This window comes from Oncorhynchus clarkii, chromosome 10 (assembly GCF_045791955.1).
Source record: "Oncorhynchus clarkii lewisi isolate Uvic-CL-2024 chromosome 10, UVic_Ocla_1.0, whole genome shotgun sequence".
Lineage (NCBI taxonomy): Eukaryota > Metazoa > Chordata > Actinopteri > Salmoniformes > Salmonidae > Oncorhynchus > Oncorhynchus clarkii.
The window spans coordinates 34,483,609-34,498,855 of record NC_092156.1 but is presented as its reverse complement, the minus strand read 5'-3'; the positions used below and the strand labels follow the sequence as shown (position 1 = coordinate 34,498,855).

Genomic DNA, 15,247 nt, shown 5'->3' with positions numbered 1-15,247 from the left:
GATGAATAGGATTTCTGTTCCTGTTGTAATACCAAATCAATACGAGCCAATTCGAAACCTTCACAGACAGTGTTTACAGAATCCTGAACTTCTTCCTCACTAGTCTATTTCCCCGCTCCCCATAATTTGTCCTGTCTCAATTCCACTTTCTCATCTGAGACTTGCTGTACCTAGTGAACTGCTTATCTCTCCACCTCTCCTAGCTCGGCTCGCCCCCACCCTACTAAGTTCTGTTTCATGGTACGGCTTGTCTCGGGACGCATTCCACTGAGGAAAGCAATTTTTAATTGTTGACTATACGGGGCCTTGAGTCCCTCCACTGCCGGGGATTCTTTTAACCAAATATTCTCCCGGAGCGATATATATATATATATATATATATATATATATGTGCCATCAGAGTTCCTGGGTTCGCGCCCAGGCTCTGTCGTAACCGGCCGCGACCGGGAGGTCCGTGGGGCGACGCACAATTGGCCTAGCGTCGCCCGGGTTAGGGAGGGCTTGGTCGGTAGGGGTGTCCTTGTCTCATCGCGCACCAGCGACTCCTGTGGCGGGCTGGGCGCAGTGTGCGCTAACCAAGGTGGCCAGGTGAACGGTGTTTCCTCCGGCGCATTGGTGCGGCTGGCTTCCGGGTTGGATGCGTGCTGTTTTAAGAAACAGTGCGGCTTGGTTGGGTTGTGTATCGGAGGACGCAACTTTCGTCTCTCCCGAGCCCGTACGGGAGTTGTAGCGATGAGACAAGATAGTAGCTACTACAACAATTGGATACCACGAAATTGGGGAGAAAAAGGGGTAAAAATTCAAAAAAAAAAAAAAAAGATAAAACTAAATTTTCAAATAACATGACCAGATCACAGTTACTTCTCTGGAACCCTCCACCAAGAGAACTTATTGTACCCTTGTGGCCATTGGAAGAGAGACTCAAGAATGTCTGCCCTTAGTCCAAGGCTATGCCATTTCTTTCTTCTCATTGGTTCAAATTACAACTATGTCAAGGAACTATAAACTCGTAAATAATTATCAGTTACTCAATTTAGCTTAAAATCAGTATCACAAATTACCTTAAATCATTATCCAAATGGCCCTCCCCTGAGCATGATCAGACCCCAAAGGAAATATCCATGATAGAGGTCAAGAGTCATACCACCCTTTTACAGTCGTGTTACTCAATTGATATATTCCCAGAACATTCCCGTATCATAAGAATTCACGTGTTTAATTAAAACTCATAAAATAAAACGTATCATATTCCACATATGTGTACCCCTTTTAAGATTTCGTGTCTATAGAAAAATGGAAATCTCCACAAACCCTAAAGCTAAAAACGAACACAACATATCCAGGACTTTTCAATTTTGGTAGAAACATGCCTCTATTTCACTCACTCACTCCCTTCAAGATTACAACCCCCGGAAAACATTTCCACAGAAAGACAATGAAGCATTACTTTTCCTCCAAAAAAACCTTTGTCAAACTACCCCAATTCAGTAACCCTAACGTTAACTACAACCAAAACCTAATGATCATTCCATTTCACTCCTTCCAATCATTAGTTTTAGATTTCCTCAATGGTGATATATGAAACCCATTCAGTCTGTCTGCAGACAGTCTCCCAAAATTCTTAATAGGAATATCCTGCCATTAGATACCCACAACTGGGATTAACGTGCACTGTCCCTTTAAAATAAAATGAACTAACCTGCAATCCCCTTTACCGACCGGACATGGTTCCACGTAATGGAAACAGATTATAATGTTTGGAATACGTTAACATCCTGTTCAAATTCACTGGTGTTACCTAAACAATCAAACCAAAAATCTATAACCGGGAACTATGACGTAACTTTTACGATTCAACTATTCAGACCTCCCTCTCTTACAGCCAAATATAGCCCAGTGAGCCCCACCAACCAGTGATGCCCACCTAGCAATTTTGTTGCTAGATTTAGCATCTTTTCAGACTATCCTGACAAATTCAGCTACTTTTGAAAAGTGAGTCAAAGCTATAATGCACGCATTTCCCCTCTAAATGACACAAAAATTTTCTCTGTCACACCCTCAGTCACAACATCACTGCCTGGCTGCAAAAGTGCATTGTGAGTGATAGCAGTAGCAGGCGCTCAGCCCGAGCCCAGGCAGCAGCAACTTCAGCGAATTGCAAATCATTGTTGGCTGACTGCAGCAGCAGTTCGACAAGCCAAACCCAATTAATATAGTTGGTCACGAATGTTTGATCTTGAACAGAACTTACAACATCAATCAACATCTCTCAATCAATATTGTACTGCCAGAAGTACAGAAAAGAGTGGGAGTCTCTACCTGAACAACTGTCAAATCAATTTGAGTAACGTTATTGTGTATTCTAAGTAATGACGCAGTTTTACGTTATCACTCAATGTTATCACAACATCATTTAGCAACAAATCAACCTTCCTCTAGCAACTTTACCCTGAAAATTAGTTTGCAACACTGCAACCAACTCTCCTATTCCTGCCTCTAGGCAAAAATCTAACCCCTATTCAGACTGAGTTCTGCTTGAATTCTATCGTAAGAGTGACTTTCTCTTCTCTTTCGGCTTCCCCTTTATGAAATGTCCAAAATGTAAAAGTACCATGTACTTCGCTAAATTTATAACGTATGTCAGTCAATCCATAGGAATGAAAAACATTTCGGTGGGCACCACTCTATCGCAATTATCTCTCCGCTATTATGTAGAATTCATTAGACTTGGGTAACTGTCTCTTCTATGATTCAGTAATTTAAATACGACTCCATTCCCAATACGTTATTCCAGCGGACCATTTAGGCAAGACAACGCATTCCATCAAAATCGCCCCTCTATTATTTAGAATGGATTAGTCTTTCAATTGAACCTAAACAAGCTATTAAAACATTCAGTTTATATCCTAAACAAACACTACACTAACTAACAGTATCTCTCCCGGAAAAAAACATATCAGTATTTGCATTACAATCAGAATGAATTTTAGTCTATCGGTGCCAAGGCTGAGATACGAACCTGAGTCTCCCGCGTTGGGAGAAAATAGTCATCATTTAAAGGTCCAAGCGTTTCCCCAGCGAGGCTTCTCCTTACTCTCTCTCCCTTGGTTCTCTCTCTTGACCCTTGTCACTCTCTCTATCTCCTACTCAGAATTGAGGAATAATTACTATTATGACTTTTGATAAGTTATTAGGTCTCAAACACACATACTTCCCCCCCTGCTGATATCCTTCTTGTAACTTTCTCAATAAGGTTGCCAAATCCTGTCCTGGGGTCCCGTCACCTTTTCTTTTTAAAATCTTACTTTACTTTATTTCGCCTTCTATATTACGGTTTCCGGCTACTGTACTTCAACCAGTTTTACTTTTAGGTCTTACTGTTAGATACCGTACTTCTACCAGTTTTACTTTCAGGCCTTACTGTTAGACACTGTACTTCAAAATGTCTTAATTAGATCTGTGACCCAGTGCCGCCAACACTAACATAGATACTTTTGTCTTAAACTTTCTCTACATTAGATTATATGGACGGTATACCCGATACAAATCTTACTTGCTGTTAGTTTTACAGTTAAAATCCTCCCTCACATTTATCTTGCTCTAATTTTTTGTATGTTTAGAATTTAACCCCAAACGAATGAATAAAGATCACAGACCTTATCTTGCAGCTAAGAATTCAATTTTGGTTGGATTTCGTCACCGTGTTCTGTCGCGTACCAGTTTGCCACCGGCCTGAAATGGAACCTCAATTTCCAGAGGTCAGGTCTTTAACTTACGGATCTCTGATCCGTCCGTGCACGTTTTTCGGCGCTCCCATGGGACGACAGAAAACAGGTATTGAAATCCGGCTCGAAGGACCAATTTGATAAGAGAATTTCCAATCCCAATGATAATAACAATCAATCAATAGCTCTGACCAATTCCCGAGGTTTGTAAGACCATGGGTATAATAATAATTAGTCAAAGACTCAGCTTATACAAAAGGTTAGTACAGTTTATTCAGAGAAAGTTTTAAAGTCAAGAATACAAAACAATTAATTTTATACTGACTTCTCACGCCCACACATACACACAAACATACGCACACACATACACACAAACATACGCACACACATGTCCTGCTACGCACAACACTGTCTGTCTCACTACCCAGCCGACAGAGATAGTGACCTTGTCCTTGAAGTACTGCCCGTTCTCTCCCAAATCTCTAGTCGGGTCGGCACCAAGCTCAGACAGTCTGTGTTTAAAATACCATAAAGACATTGTTTTATCCTAATTCTGACTAGGACTACACATTTATTGATTATGATTTTATACATTCTAATCAATTCCATACAATATGTTTCAGGGCGGAATATTGTAATCGTTCAATTAACAGACAATTCTCACCTATCAGAGTGGTATAGAGTGATGAAGACAGAGAGAGTGGTATCGTGTGATAATGACAGAAAGTGGCCAAACTAAGTATTGTCTTGGGTCTTAGACAACATAACACCTACTCTACATGACCTTTTCACTTTTCAGCTTTTCAGGCTTTGTTTTTACATAGGGCAAAATCTTAATTGGTACCCTAATCTGTATAAATGAAAAATATGGAATGGCCATATTCTGTAATGGCCCCAGTGTAAAGGTAATAGGGTGCCATTTTGGACATACAGTGGGGCAAAAAAGTATTTAGTCAGCCACCAATTGTGCAAGTTCTCCCACTTAAAAATATGAGAGAGGCCTGTAATTTTCATCATATGTACACTTCAACTATGACAGACAAAATGATAAAAAAAATCCAGAAAATCACATTGTAGGATTTTTTTATGATTTTATTTGCAAATTATGGTGGAAAATAAGTATTTGGTCAATAAAAAAAGTTTATCTCAATACTTTGTTATATACCCTTTGTTGGCAATGACAGAGGTCAAATGTTTTCTGTAAGTCTTCACAAGGTTTTCACACACTGTTGCTGGTATTTTGGCCCATTCCTCCATGCAGACCTCCTCTAGAGCAGTGATGTTTTGGGGCTGTTGCTGGCCAACACGGACTTTCAACTCCAAAAAAATTCTATGGGGTTGAGATCTGGAGACTGGCTAGGCCACTCCAGGACCTTGAAATGCTTCTTACGAAGCCACTCCTTTGTCACCCGGGCGGTGTGTTTGGGATCATTGTCATGCTGAAAGACCCAGCCACGTTTCATCTTCAATGCCCTTGCTGATGGAAGGAGGTTTTCACTCAAAATCTCACGATACATGGCCCCATTAATTCTTTCCTTTACACGGATCAGTCGTCCTGGTCCCTTTGCAGAAAAACAGCCCCAAAGCATGATGTTTCCACCCCCATGCTTCACAGTAGGTATGGTGTTCTTTGGATGCAACTCAGCATTCTTTGTCCTCCAAACACGACGAGTTGAGTTTTTACCAAAATGTTCTATTTTGGTTTCATCTGACCATATGACATTCTCCCAATCTTCTTCTGGATCATCCAAATGCTCTCTAGCAAACTTCAGACGGGCCTGGACATGTACTGGCTTAAGCAGGGGGACACGTCTGTCACTGCAGGATTTGAGTCCCTGGCGGTGTAGTGTGTTACTGATGGTAGGCTTTGTTACTTTGGTCCCAGCTCTCTGCAGGTCATTCACTAGTTCCCCCGTGTGGTTCTGGGATTTTTTTCTCACCGTTCTTGTGATCATTTTGACCCCACGGGGTGAGATCTTGCGTGGAGCCCCAGATCGAGGGAGATTATCAGTGGTCTTGTGTGTCTTCCATTTCCTAATAATTACTCCCACAGTTGATTTCTTCAAACCAAGCTGCGTACCTATTGGAGATTCAGTCTTCCCAGCCTGGTGCAGGTCTACAGTTTTGTTTCTGGTGTCCTTTGACAGCTCTTTGGTCTTGGCCATAGTGGAGTTTGGAGTGTGACTGTTTGAGGTTGTGGACAGGTGTCTTTTATACTGATAACAAGTTAAAACAGGTGCCATTAATACAGGTAACGAACCTCTTAAAGAAGAGGTTACAGGTCTGTGAGAGCCAGAAATCTTGCTTGTTTGTAGGTGACCAAATACTTATTTTCCACCATAATTTGCAAATAAATTCATAAAAAATCCTACAATGTGATTTTCTGGATTTTCTTTTGTGTTATATTAATACTGTGTCTGTGTGCTGTTTGTGTCTCCCTCCCAGGCCTCATCCTGCTCTTCTACCTAGTATTCTACATCTTCCTAGCAGGCATGTTCTGCCTCACCATGTATGTCATGCTGCAGACGTTGGATGACCACAAACCCACCTGGCAAGACAGGCTTGGCACACCAGGTATTATACACTAATACACCAATGCCACAATTTAAGAGGTTTTGATACACTTAAACCTCACATTACAAACCAACATTTTTTAAATTGCTACTGTATAGTCGTGAACACCCCAGACAATCACACATTGTATTGTAAACAGGCTAAGATCCCTCCCGCTCCTCTTTCTCTATTTTCACCAGGCATGATGATCAGACCCAGGGGAGACACCATGGAGATCAACACCCACAACACTGAGAGCTGGGACATGTATACCAAAACCCTGGACAACTTCCTCTCCTGTGAGCCTGCCTGCCTGCCCGCCCGCCTCTCTCTCTCTCTCTCTCGCTCTCGCTCTCGCTCTCTCGCTCTCTCGCTCTCTCGCTCTCTCGCTCTCATATGTAATTTCCATTGGGGAAAACCACATGTTAAACTGTATTTCTCTCCTATCCAGCCTACAACAACTCTCTGCAGGCTGAAAAGAATGACAAGTGCACACCGGACCAGTATTTTATTCAGGCAGACAGCGGTGATGTGAAGAACATCCCCAAGCGCTCCTGCCAGTTCAACCGATCCCTTCTACAAGAATGCTCTGGCCTCAATGACCATACCTATGGATACCAGGCGGGCAAGCCATGCATCATCATCAAGCTGAACCGGGTATGGTAGAAGCGGGGGGGGGGGGGCGTTGCTTGGAGACATAAGGGAGAGGGGAATGGAGCAGGAAATGGTTGGGAGCCTGGAAGAGATCATACCAATTAAATGCAAACAACTTTGGAAAAGTTTAGAATTGTTTGTTTTATTGTTTTCAGAATAACAACATTTCTCAGTTGAATGGATCTGCTTTAAGGAGAAATGAAGTGGGGATGGTGGTGGAACTGCCAGGATAACACAGGTCTGTCTGTCCCTCTAGGTCATTGGGATGTTGCCAGGAAAGGATGGCCAGGCTCCATTTGTCACTTGTGGAGCGAAGGTGAGCCTCTCTCTCGCTCTTTCAGTCCCCCCCTCTCAGAATTAACCTATCCTGTATCTTTAAAAAAATATATATATACAGTGCCTTGCGAAAGTATTCAGCCCCCTTAAGTTAATACTTTGTAGCGACACCTTTTGCTGCGATTACAGCTGTAAGTCGCTTGGGGTATGTCTCTATCAGTTTTGCACATCGAGAGACTGACATTTTTTCCCATTCCTCCTTGCAAAACAGCTCGAGCTCAGTGAGGTTGGATGGAGAGCATTTGTGAACAGCAGTTTTCAGTTCTTTCCACAGATTCTCGATTGGATTCAGGTCTGGACTTTGACTTGGCCATTCTAACACCTGGATATGTTTATTTTTGAACCATTCCATTGTAGATTTTGCTTTATGTTTTGGATCATTGTCTTGTTGGAAGACAAATCTCCGTCCCAGTCTCAGGTCTTTTGCAGACTCCATCAGGTTTTCTTTCAGAATGGTCCTGTATTTGGCTCCATCCATCTTCCCATCAATTTTAACCATCTTCCCTGTCCCTGCTGAAGAAAAGCAGGCCCAAACCATGATGCTGCCACCACCACGTTTGACAGTGGGGATGGTGTGTTCAGCTGTGTTGCTTTTACGCCAAACATAACGTTTTGCATTGTTGCCAAAAGTTCAATTTTGGTTTGTCTGACCAGAGCACCTTCTTCCACATGTTTGGTGTGTCTCCCAGGTGGCTTGTGGCAAACTTTAAACGACACTTTTTATGGATATCTTTAAGAAATGGCTTTCTTCTTGCCACTCTTCCATAAAAGCCAGATTTGTGCAATATACGACTGATTGTTGTCCTATGGACAGAGTCTCCCACCTCAGCTGTAGATCTCTGCAGTTCATCCGGAGTGATCATGGGCCTCTTGGCTGCATCTCTGATCAGTCTTCTCCTTGTATGAGCTGAAAGTTTAGAGGGACGGCCAGGTCTTGGTAGATTTGCAGTGGTCTGATACTCCTTCCATTTCAATATTATCGCTTGCACAGTGCTCCTTGGGATGTTTAAAGCTTGGGAAATCTTTTTGTATAAAAATCCGGCTTTAAACTTCTTCACAACAGTATCTCGGACCTGCCTGGTGTGTTCCTTGTTCTTCATGATGCTCTCTGTGCTTTTAACAGACCTCTGAGACTATCACAGTGCAGGTGCATTTATACGGAGACTTGATTACACACAGGTGGATTGTATTTATCATCATTAGTCATTTAGGTCAACATTGGATCATTCAGAGATCCTCACTGAACTTCTGGAGAGAGTTTGCTGCACTGAAAGTAAAGGGGCTGAATAATTTTGCACGCCCAATTTTTCAGTTTTTAATTTGTTAAAAAAGTTTGAAATATCCAATAAATGTCGTTCCACTTCATGATTGTGTCCCACTTGTTGTTGATTCTTCACAAAAAAATACAGTTTTATATATTAATGTTTGAAGCCTGAAATGTGGCAAAAGGTCGCAAAGTTCAAGGGGGCCGAATACTTTCGCAAGGCACTGTATATATATATATATATATATTTTACATTTATTTAACCAAGTAGGCCAGTTGAGAGCAAGTTCTCATTTACAACTGTTACCTGGCCAAGATAAAGCAAAGTAGTGTGACAAAAACAACAACATAGAGTTACACATAAACAATTGTACAGTCAATAACACAAAAGAAAATAAAGATTTTTCTATTCATGTACAGTGTGTGCAAATGTAGAATAGTATGGAGGTAAGGCAATAAATAGGCCCTAGAGGTGAAAGTAATTACAATTTAGCATTTATACTGGAGTGATAGATGTGCAGATGATGGTGTGCAAGTAGAGATACTGGGGTGCAAAAGAGCAAGAGGGTAAGCAATAATATGGGGATGAGGTAGTTGGGTGGGCTATTTACAGATTGGCTGTGTACAGGTACAGTGATCGGTAAGCTGCTCTGACAGCTGATGCTTAAAATTAGAGAGGGAGATATAAGACTCCAGCTTTAGAGATTTTTGCAATTCGTTCCAGTCATTGGCAGCAGAGAACTGGAAGGAAAGGCGGCCAAAGTAAGTGTTGGCTTTGGGGATGACCAGTGCAATATACCTGCTGGATCGCATGCTACGGGTGGGTGTTGCTATGATGACCAGTGAGCTGAGATAAGACGGGGGGATTGTGCAAGTTGCTGCAGGGGGTTCTGAGATGTTGGCCATGGTAGGGGTAGCCAGGTGAAAAGCATGGACAGCCGTGGAAAAATGGTTATTGAAATGATCAATTATCATAGATTTATCGGTGGTGACAGTGTTTCCTAGCCTCAGTGCAGTGGGCAGCTGGGAGTAGGTGCTCTTATTCTCCATGGACTTTATTTAAGATGGAGAGGAAAGCACTTTTGAAGAGCAACCAGGCATCCTCTACTGACGGGATGAGGTCAATATCCTTCCAGGATACCCAGTCCATGTAGATTAGAAAGGCCTGCTCACTGAAGTGTTTTAGGGAGCGTTTGACAGTGATGAGGGGTGGTCGTTTGACCGCGGACCCAGTACGCACGCAGGCAATGAGGCAGTGATTGCTGAAATCCTGGTTGAAGACAGCAGACGTGTATTTAGAGGGCAGGTTGGTCAGGATGATATCTAAGAGGGTGCCCATGGTTACGGATTTAGGATTGTACCTGGTAGGTTCCTTGATGATTTGTGTGAGATTGAGGGCATCTAGCTTAGATTGTAGGACGGCCGGGGTGTTAAGCATGTCCCAGTTTTGGTCACCTAACAGTACGAACTCTGAAGATAGATGGGGGGCGATCAATTCACATATGGTGTCCAGGGCACAACTGGGGGCCGAGGGGGATCTATAACAAGCGGCAACCGTGAGACTTGTTTCTGGAAAGGTGGATTTTTAAAAGTATAAGCTCGAATTGTTTGGGCACAGACCTGGATAGCATGACAGAACTCTGCAGCTATCTCTTCAGTAGATTGCAACTCCACACGCTTTGGCAGTTCTATCTTTTCGGAAAGTGTAATAGTTAGCGATGGAAATTTCAGGATTTTTGGTGGCCTTACTAAGCCAGGATTCAGACACGGCTAGGACATCAGGGTTGGTGGAGTGTGCTAAAGCAGTGAATAAAACAAACTTAGGGAGGAGGCTTCTAATGTTAACATGCATGAAACCAATGCTTTTACGGTTACAGAAGTCAACAAATGAGAGCACCTGGGAATGGGAGTGGATCTAGGCACTGCAGGGCCTGGATTAATCTCTACATCACCAGAGGAGGAGTAGGATAAGGGTATGGCTAAAGACTATAAGAACTGGTAATTTAGTACGTTCGGAACAGAGAGTAAAAGGAGCAGGTTTCTGGGCGTGGAAGAATAGATTCAAGGCATAATGTACAGACAAGGGTATGGTAGGACGTGAGTACAGTGGAGGTAAGCCTAGGCATTGAGTGACGATGAGAGAGGTTTTGTCTCTAGAGGCACCATAAGGGCTAGCTAAGGAATATTGAGCAGGGCTGGAGGCTCTACAGTGAAATAAGACAAAAATCACTAACCAAAACAGCAATAGACAAGGCATATTGACATTAGGGAGAGGCATGTGTAGTCGAGTGATCATCGGGTCCAGTGAGTAGCTAGGTTAGCTGGAGACACGGCGATTCAGACAGCTAGCAGGCCGGGGCTAGCAGCAGGCTAGCAGATGGGCCTCGGGGACGTCACAACAGGAGAGTCTGAAACCCACTCAGACGGTTACGTCGGCAGACCAGTCGTGATGGATCAGCGGGGCCCGTGTTGGCAGCAAAGGGTCCAGGCCAATTACCAAGAGGTAATTGAAGCCCAGGGATTGCTTGGTGGAATCTCTTCAGCTAGCTGGGAGATGGGCCTAGTTCGAGGCTAGCTCCAGGCTAACTGGTGCTTGCTTCGGGACAGAGACGTTAGACAAGAGTAGCCACTCGGATAGCAGGTCCGGTAATCCGGTGTAAAGTTTCAGAGTTTGCGGTGGGAATCCGGAGATGTGGTACAGAAAAGCAGGCCGATATGCTCTGGGTAGATATCGCGCTGTGCAGGCTGGCAGGAGTTGCCCGGGCTGAGGCTGGCAGTCCGAGTTAACGGTGATGACCACTAGCAGTGGCTAACTGACTACTAGCTAGTAGCTAGTTAGCTGGCTAGCTTCAGAAGGTGGTTCCAGTTCGAAAGTGTAAAAATAACAGATCCATACCACATTGGGTGAGGCGGGTTGCAGGAGAGTATGCTCAGTACAAGACAATCAAAACAGACATTCCCACTGCTACGCCATCTTGAAATCTTGTTCTCATCTATGTCATCCATTAGCTTCCTTTTTGTCTGTGTCTTTCTTTGCTCGTCTGTGTTGCGTGATACAATGTCATTTCATCCTTTCATACCCTATGTGTATGTTGTTGTTCTCTTCTTTTCTGTTACCATCCATTCTGTCCTTCCACTCTGAGGTACAAAGTTGGCATGAGTGGGTAAGGGTGCCACTGTAGTGATCTTAGCGACATATAGATATGTATTGTAGTAGATATGTATTGTATAGTTACTAGTGATACACTGGTACCCTCAACTTTTTATATTCCAAGCTAGAGAGATACAATAACGTTCTAGCATAGCATGTACAGGTAGACTCTGTCTAAAATAAATGCCAATAAATAGTAGTTTACTATTGCAAGTCCACAAGGACAGTATAGAGATAGACACGCAGTAAATGCCAAAGATACATTTCCATCAAGTCTACTCTAATTGTCATGGTGTCCTTTCAAAGCTCGTCCACTCCTTCAGATTGGGCAGTCCTTCCCTGCTCGCCCACACACTTTTGACCCAACATTCCCTAACTAATGGCCTTGATCCTCTGCCCCTGCAGAAAGAAGACTCTGATAAGATTGGGAAGGTGGCGTACTACCCTGAAAATGGTGCCTTCAACCTCATGTACTACCCTTACTATGGCAAGAAAGCTCAGGTGAGAATCCCGCGACACCAACCAGGCAACACTCACAAAGCATCCCTTATAATCCTATTTTTATGGTTAGAATAACTCATATTAGTGATCCAATGTCATTACATTGTTATTACGCATTCATCTGCATGTGCTTTCAATACATTATAGATCAAATGTTTCTGGAAAACAGTGCTGAAAGCTTATGTAACAATAACTTACAGATCTATTGTCTTGTTTCAGGTGAACTACTCCCAGCCTCTGGTTGCCATTAAGTTCCTCAACATCACCCTCAACGAAGACATCAACATTGAGTGCAGGATCATCTCCAACAACATTCCTCCTGGGAGTGAAAGAGACAAGTTTGCTGGAAAAGTGTCTTTCAAACTGAGGATCAACACTAAACAATAGATGTACATTCTCTTTCTCTCACAAATATTCACACCAACATGCTGTGCACAGGTACACACACACATACAGAAACAGATAACAGAATTAACACCCTCAGTTTGACGAATAGAATATGTTTACAACTTTCATTCACCCTCGATGTCGGGCATTGTATGCCCAGTTTAGTGATGTCAGATTGGTGCAGTAAAAAGGGGGTAATTCTGTCTCTGTTTTTGTGTGTGAGATTTGGGACTGATTCTGTTCTGTAAGTTAGTTTGACTTGAAGTCTATTTATCAACACGTCTTACCAGTTTACTGTGGGTCCTTCCTTGCTGCCTCCCTCTAGAGTGCCCCTTTATATACGAATATACACTAAATCCAATACAAAACGTGTATATCTATTTATATATAATATCCTTATATCAGTATGTCTATTTTGTTGCACTTGAATAGTTCAACAGCTAAACATATGATGTAAAAAACATATTGGTGGATGAATGCAGAGACAGAGTCATTTTTCATGTGTGTATTGTCTTTCGTGTCCTAAGAAAGCGGGAGGCCTAGTGTCCCAGCTCTCTGCTCTGCTATGTGGGAATTATTCATTAGGTTATGTTAAACCACTGGTCACCAGCACTCTGCAGTGATCATCCAGTTTAACCCCCCCCCCACACAGCCATTGTGTGAATGAAATGTGAGCTATAAGAAGATAGCATCTCCAACATGGGGAGTTATAGAGGTCAACACCTTTGAGTATGTGTATGTGTGCGTGCGTTTGTGTAGTGTATGTGTATGTTTGTGTGTGTGTGTGTGTGTGTGTACGGTATGTGTATGTGTGTGCGTGTGTACTGTATGTGTATGTTTGTGTGTGTGTGTGTACTGTGTTTGTATGTATGTATGTTTGTGTGTGTACTGTATGTGTATGTTTGTATGTGTGTGTACTGTGTACTGCATGTGTATGTTTGTGTGTGTGTGTGTGTACTGTATGTGTATGTTTGTATGTATGTTTGTGTGTGTGTGTGTGTGTACTGTATGTGTATGTTTGTATGTATGTATGTATGTATGTTTGCGTGTGTGTGTGTGTGTGTGTGTGTACTGTATGTGTATGTTTGTATGTATGTTTGTGTGTGTGTACTGTGTGTGTGTACTGTATGTGTATGTTTGTATGTGTGTGTGTACTGTATGTGTATGTTTGTATGTGTGTATGTACAGAATGTGTTTGTTTGTATAACAAAATTCAATTTGCAAGAAAAATGTTATACTGTAGGTTGGGAAGTTGCATATGCAATGTGCAATATTCATTAGAGTGACAAATCATATTCATTCTTCACATTAAACAGGACTCTTTTGCTATAAACACTTGAATTGCACATCAGTCATGAATTGGATCAGTCTCCCATAACATGAATATATATATACATTGTTCTTACAGTGCACACACATGGTTTGTGTTCACAGCTGTGTCCCTCCAGCTCAAGGATTAGGTCTTTTTGCATGTACATCACATATATTTCATGTTTCTGGAAATGTAAAAAAAATAAGATGCTATTTTATTTTGTATTGATTTGCGCTGGTTTGTGTTTTTCTTGTGAAGACGAGATGCTTATGGTTCTGTGGAGAAGGACAAATAGAGAGTTTGTTTTTGTTTCTATGTTTGTTTAAACTTTTGTACATGGCTTGTTACTGCTGTGATAGCCTTCAAACTGAGATGCACTGACTCCAACATTTCTGATTACATTGACCAGAATGTCTATAGGGCTGTTTTGGTAATACCGGTCATTTGTTAGATTTTTGTAGGATTCTCTGCCATTCCATTGCTTTAAACAGGGGAGTACAACAGACCAACCAAGTTGGAGGCTGTACTCTAACTATAAACGTTTAGGAATTTGCTGGAGCATGGTGGTCAATGTGCTGTTGCATAGATATCCTGGATGTGCTGCTGACTTGATTTGGTACACATAATAAGAAAAACCCATCCTTCAGTTGAGGAATCTGTGGATCTGAGCGAGCGCTGCTGAACCCAGGCACCTCGCCTTGGCTGATCCTGCTATGACATCATAGCAACACTTTCAGAACACTAGCATCTGTTCACTCAAATGAAGGATTGGGTTGACTTTTAGGGCCTATTCTTTTCTGTCAGTATTGTATATCAATACATTCTCCTTCATTTGGATTGAAGTGGTGCCTCTGTAATATCATCATCAAGACTGACAGTAATACTATGTTTTGTTTGATAGATGTGCTGTATAATACATGTTGAGGTATATAGGAGCGATTGAACAAAGTAAATTGACTCCATGCTAAACATGCATGCTGCATGTAGCCTACCAATAGTCCTTGTTTTTGAGCAGTGCTAGTGCTACGTATTCCTTATCATTCCTGCTCCACTCAGTCTGTCACGCTTCATTTCACTGTAATCTCTTAATCTGGTAAAATAATCCAAAACAGGTCCCCTTCTTTATCTTCTCTTTGTAGTTCCACCTTGTGTCAACCCTCTGTCTTTCTTTCTCTCTCTCTCTCTCTCTCTCTCTCTCTCTCTCTCTCTCTCTCTCTCTCTCTCTCTCTCTCTCTCTCTCTCTCTCTCTCTCTCTCTCTCTCTCTCTCTCTCTCTCTCTCTCTCTCTCTCTCTCTCTCTCTCTCTCTCTCTCTCTCTCTCTCTCTCACACAGACACAGACACACATGAATCATCCATGCTTTCT

The 15,247-nt window shown here is 42.4% G+C and overlaps 1 protein-coding gene across 1 annotated transcript in view; it reads left to right on the top strand.

Annotated features, from left to right (window-relative positions):
• The window catches only part of LOC139418324 (sodium/potassium-transporting ATPase subunit beta-2-like), a 29,730-nt gene extending 14,734 nt beyond the window's left edge, over positions 1-14,996 (top strand). The window contains exons 2-7 of the mRNA XM_071167692.1: positions 6,171-6,299; positions 6,479-6,577; positions 6,730-6,935; positions 7,189-7,248; positions 12,089-12,184; positions 12,404-14,996. Of these exons, the coding sequence (XP_071023793.1) occupies positions 6,171-6,299; positions 6,479-6,577; positions 6,730-6,935; positions 7,189-7,248; positions 12,089-12,184; positions 12,404-12,571 (758 nt within the window). The 3' untranslated portion in view covers positions 12,572-14,996. The remainder of the gene's footprint in view (positions 1-6,170; positions 6,300-6,478; positions 6,578-6,729; positions 6,936-7,188; positions 7,249-12,088; positions 12,185-12,403) is intronic.
• Positions 14,997-15,247: the final 251 nt, after the last annotated feature.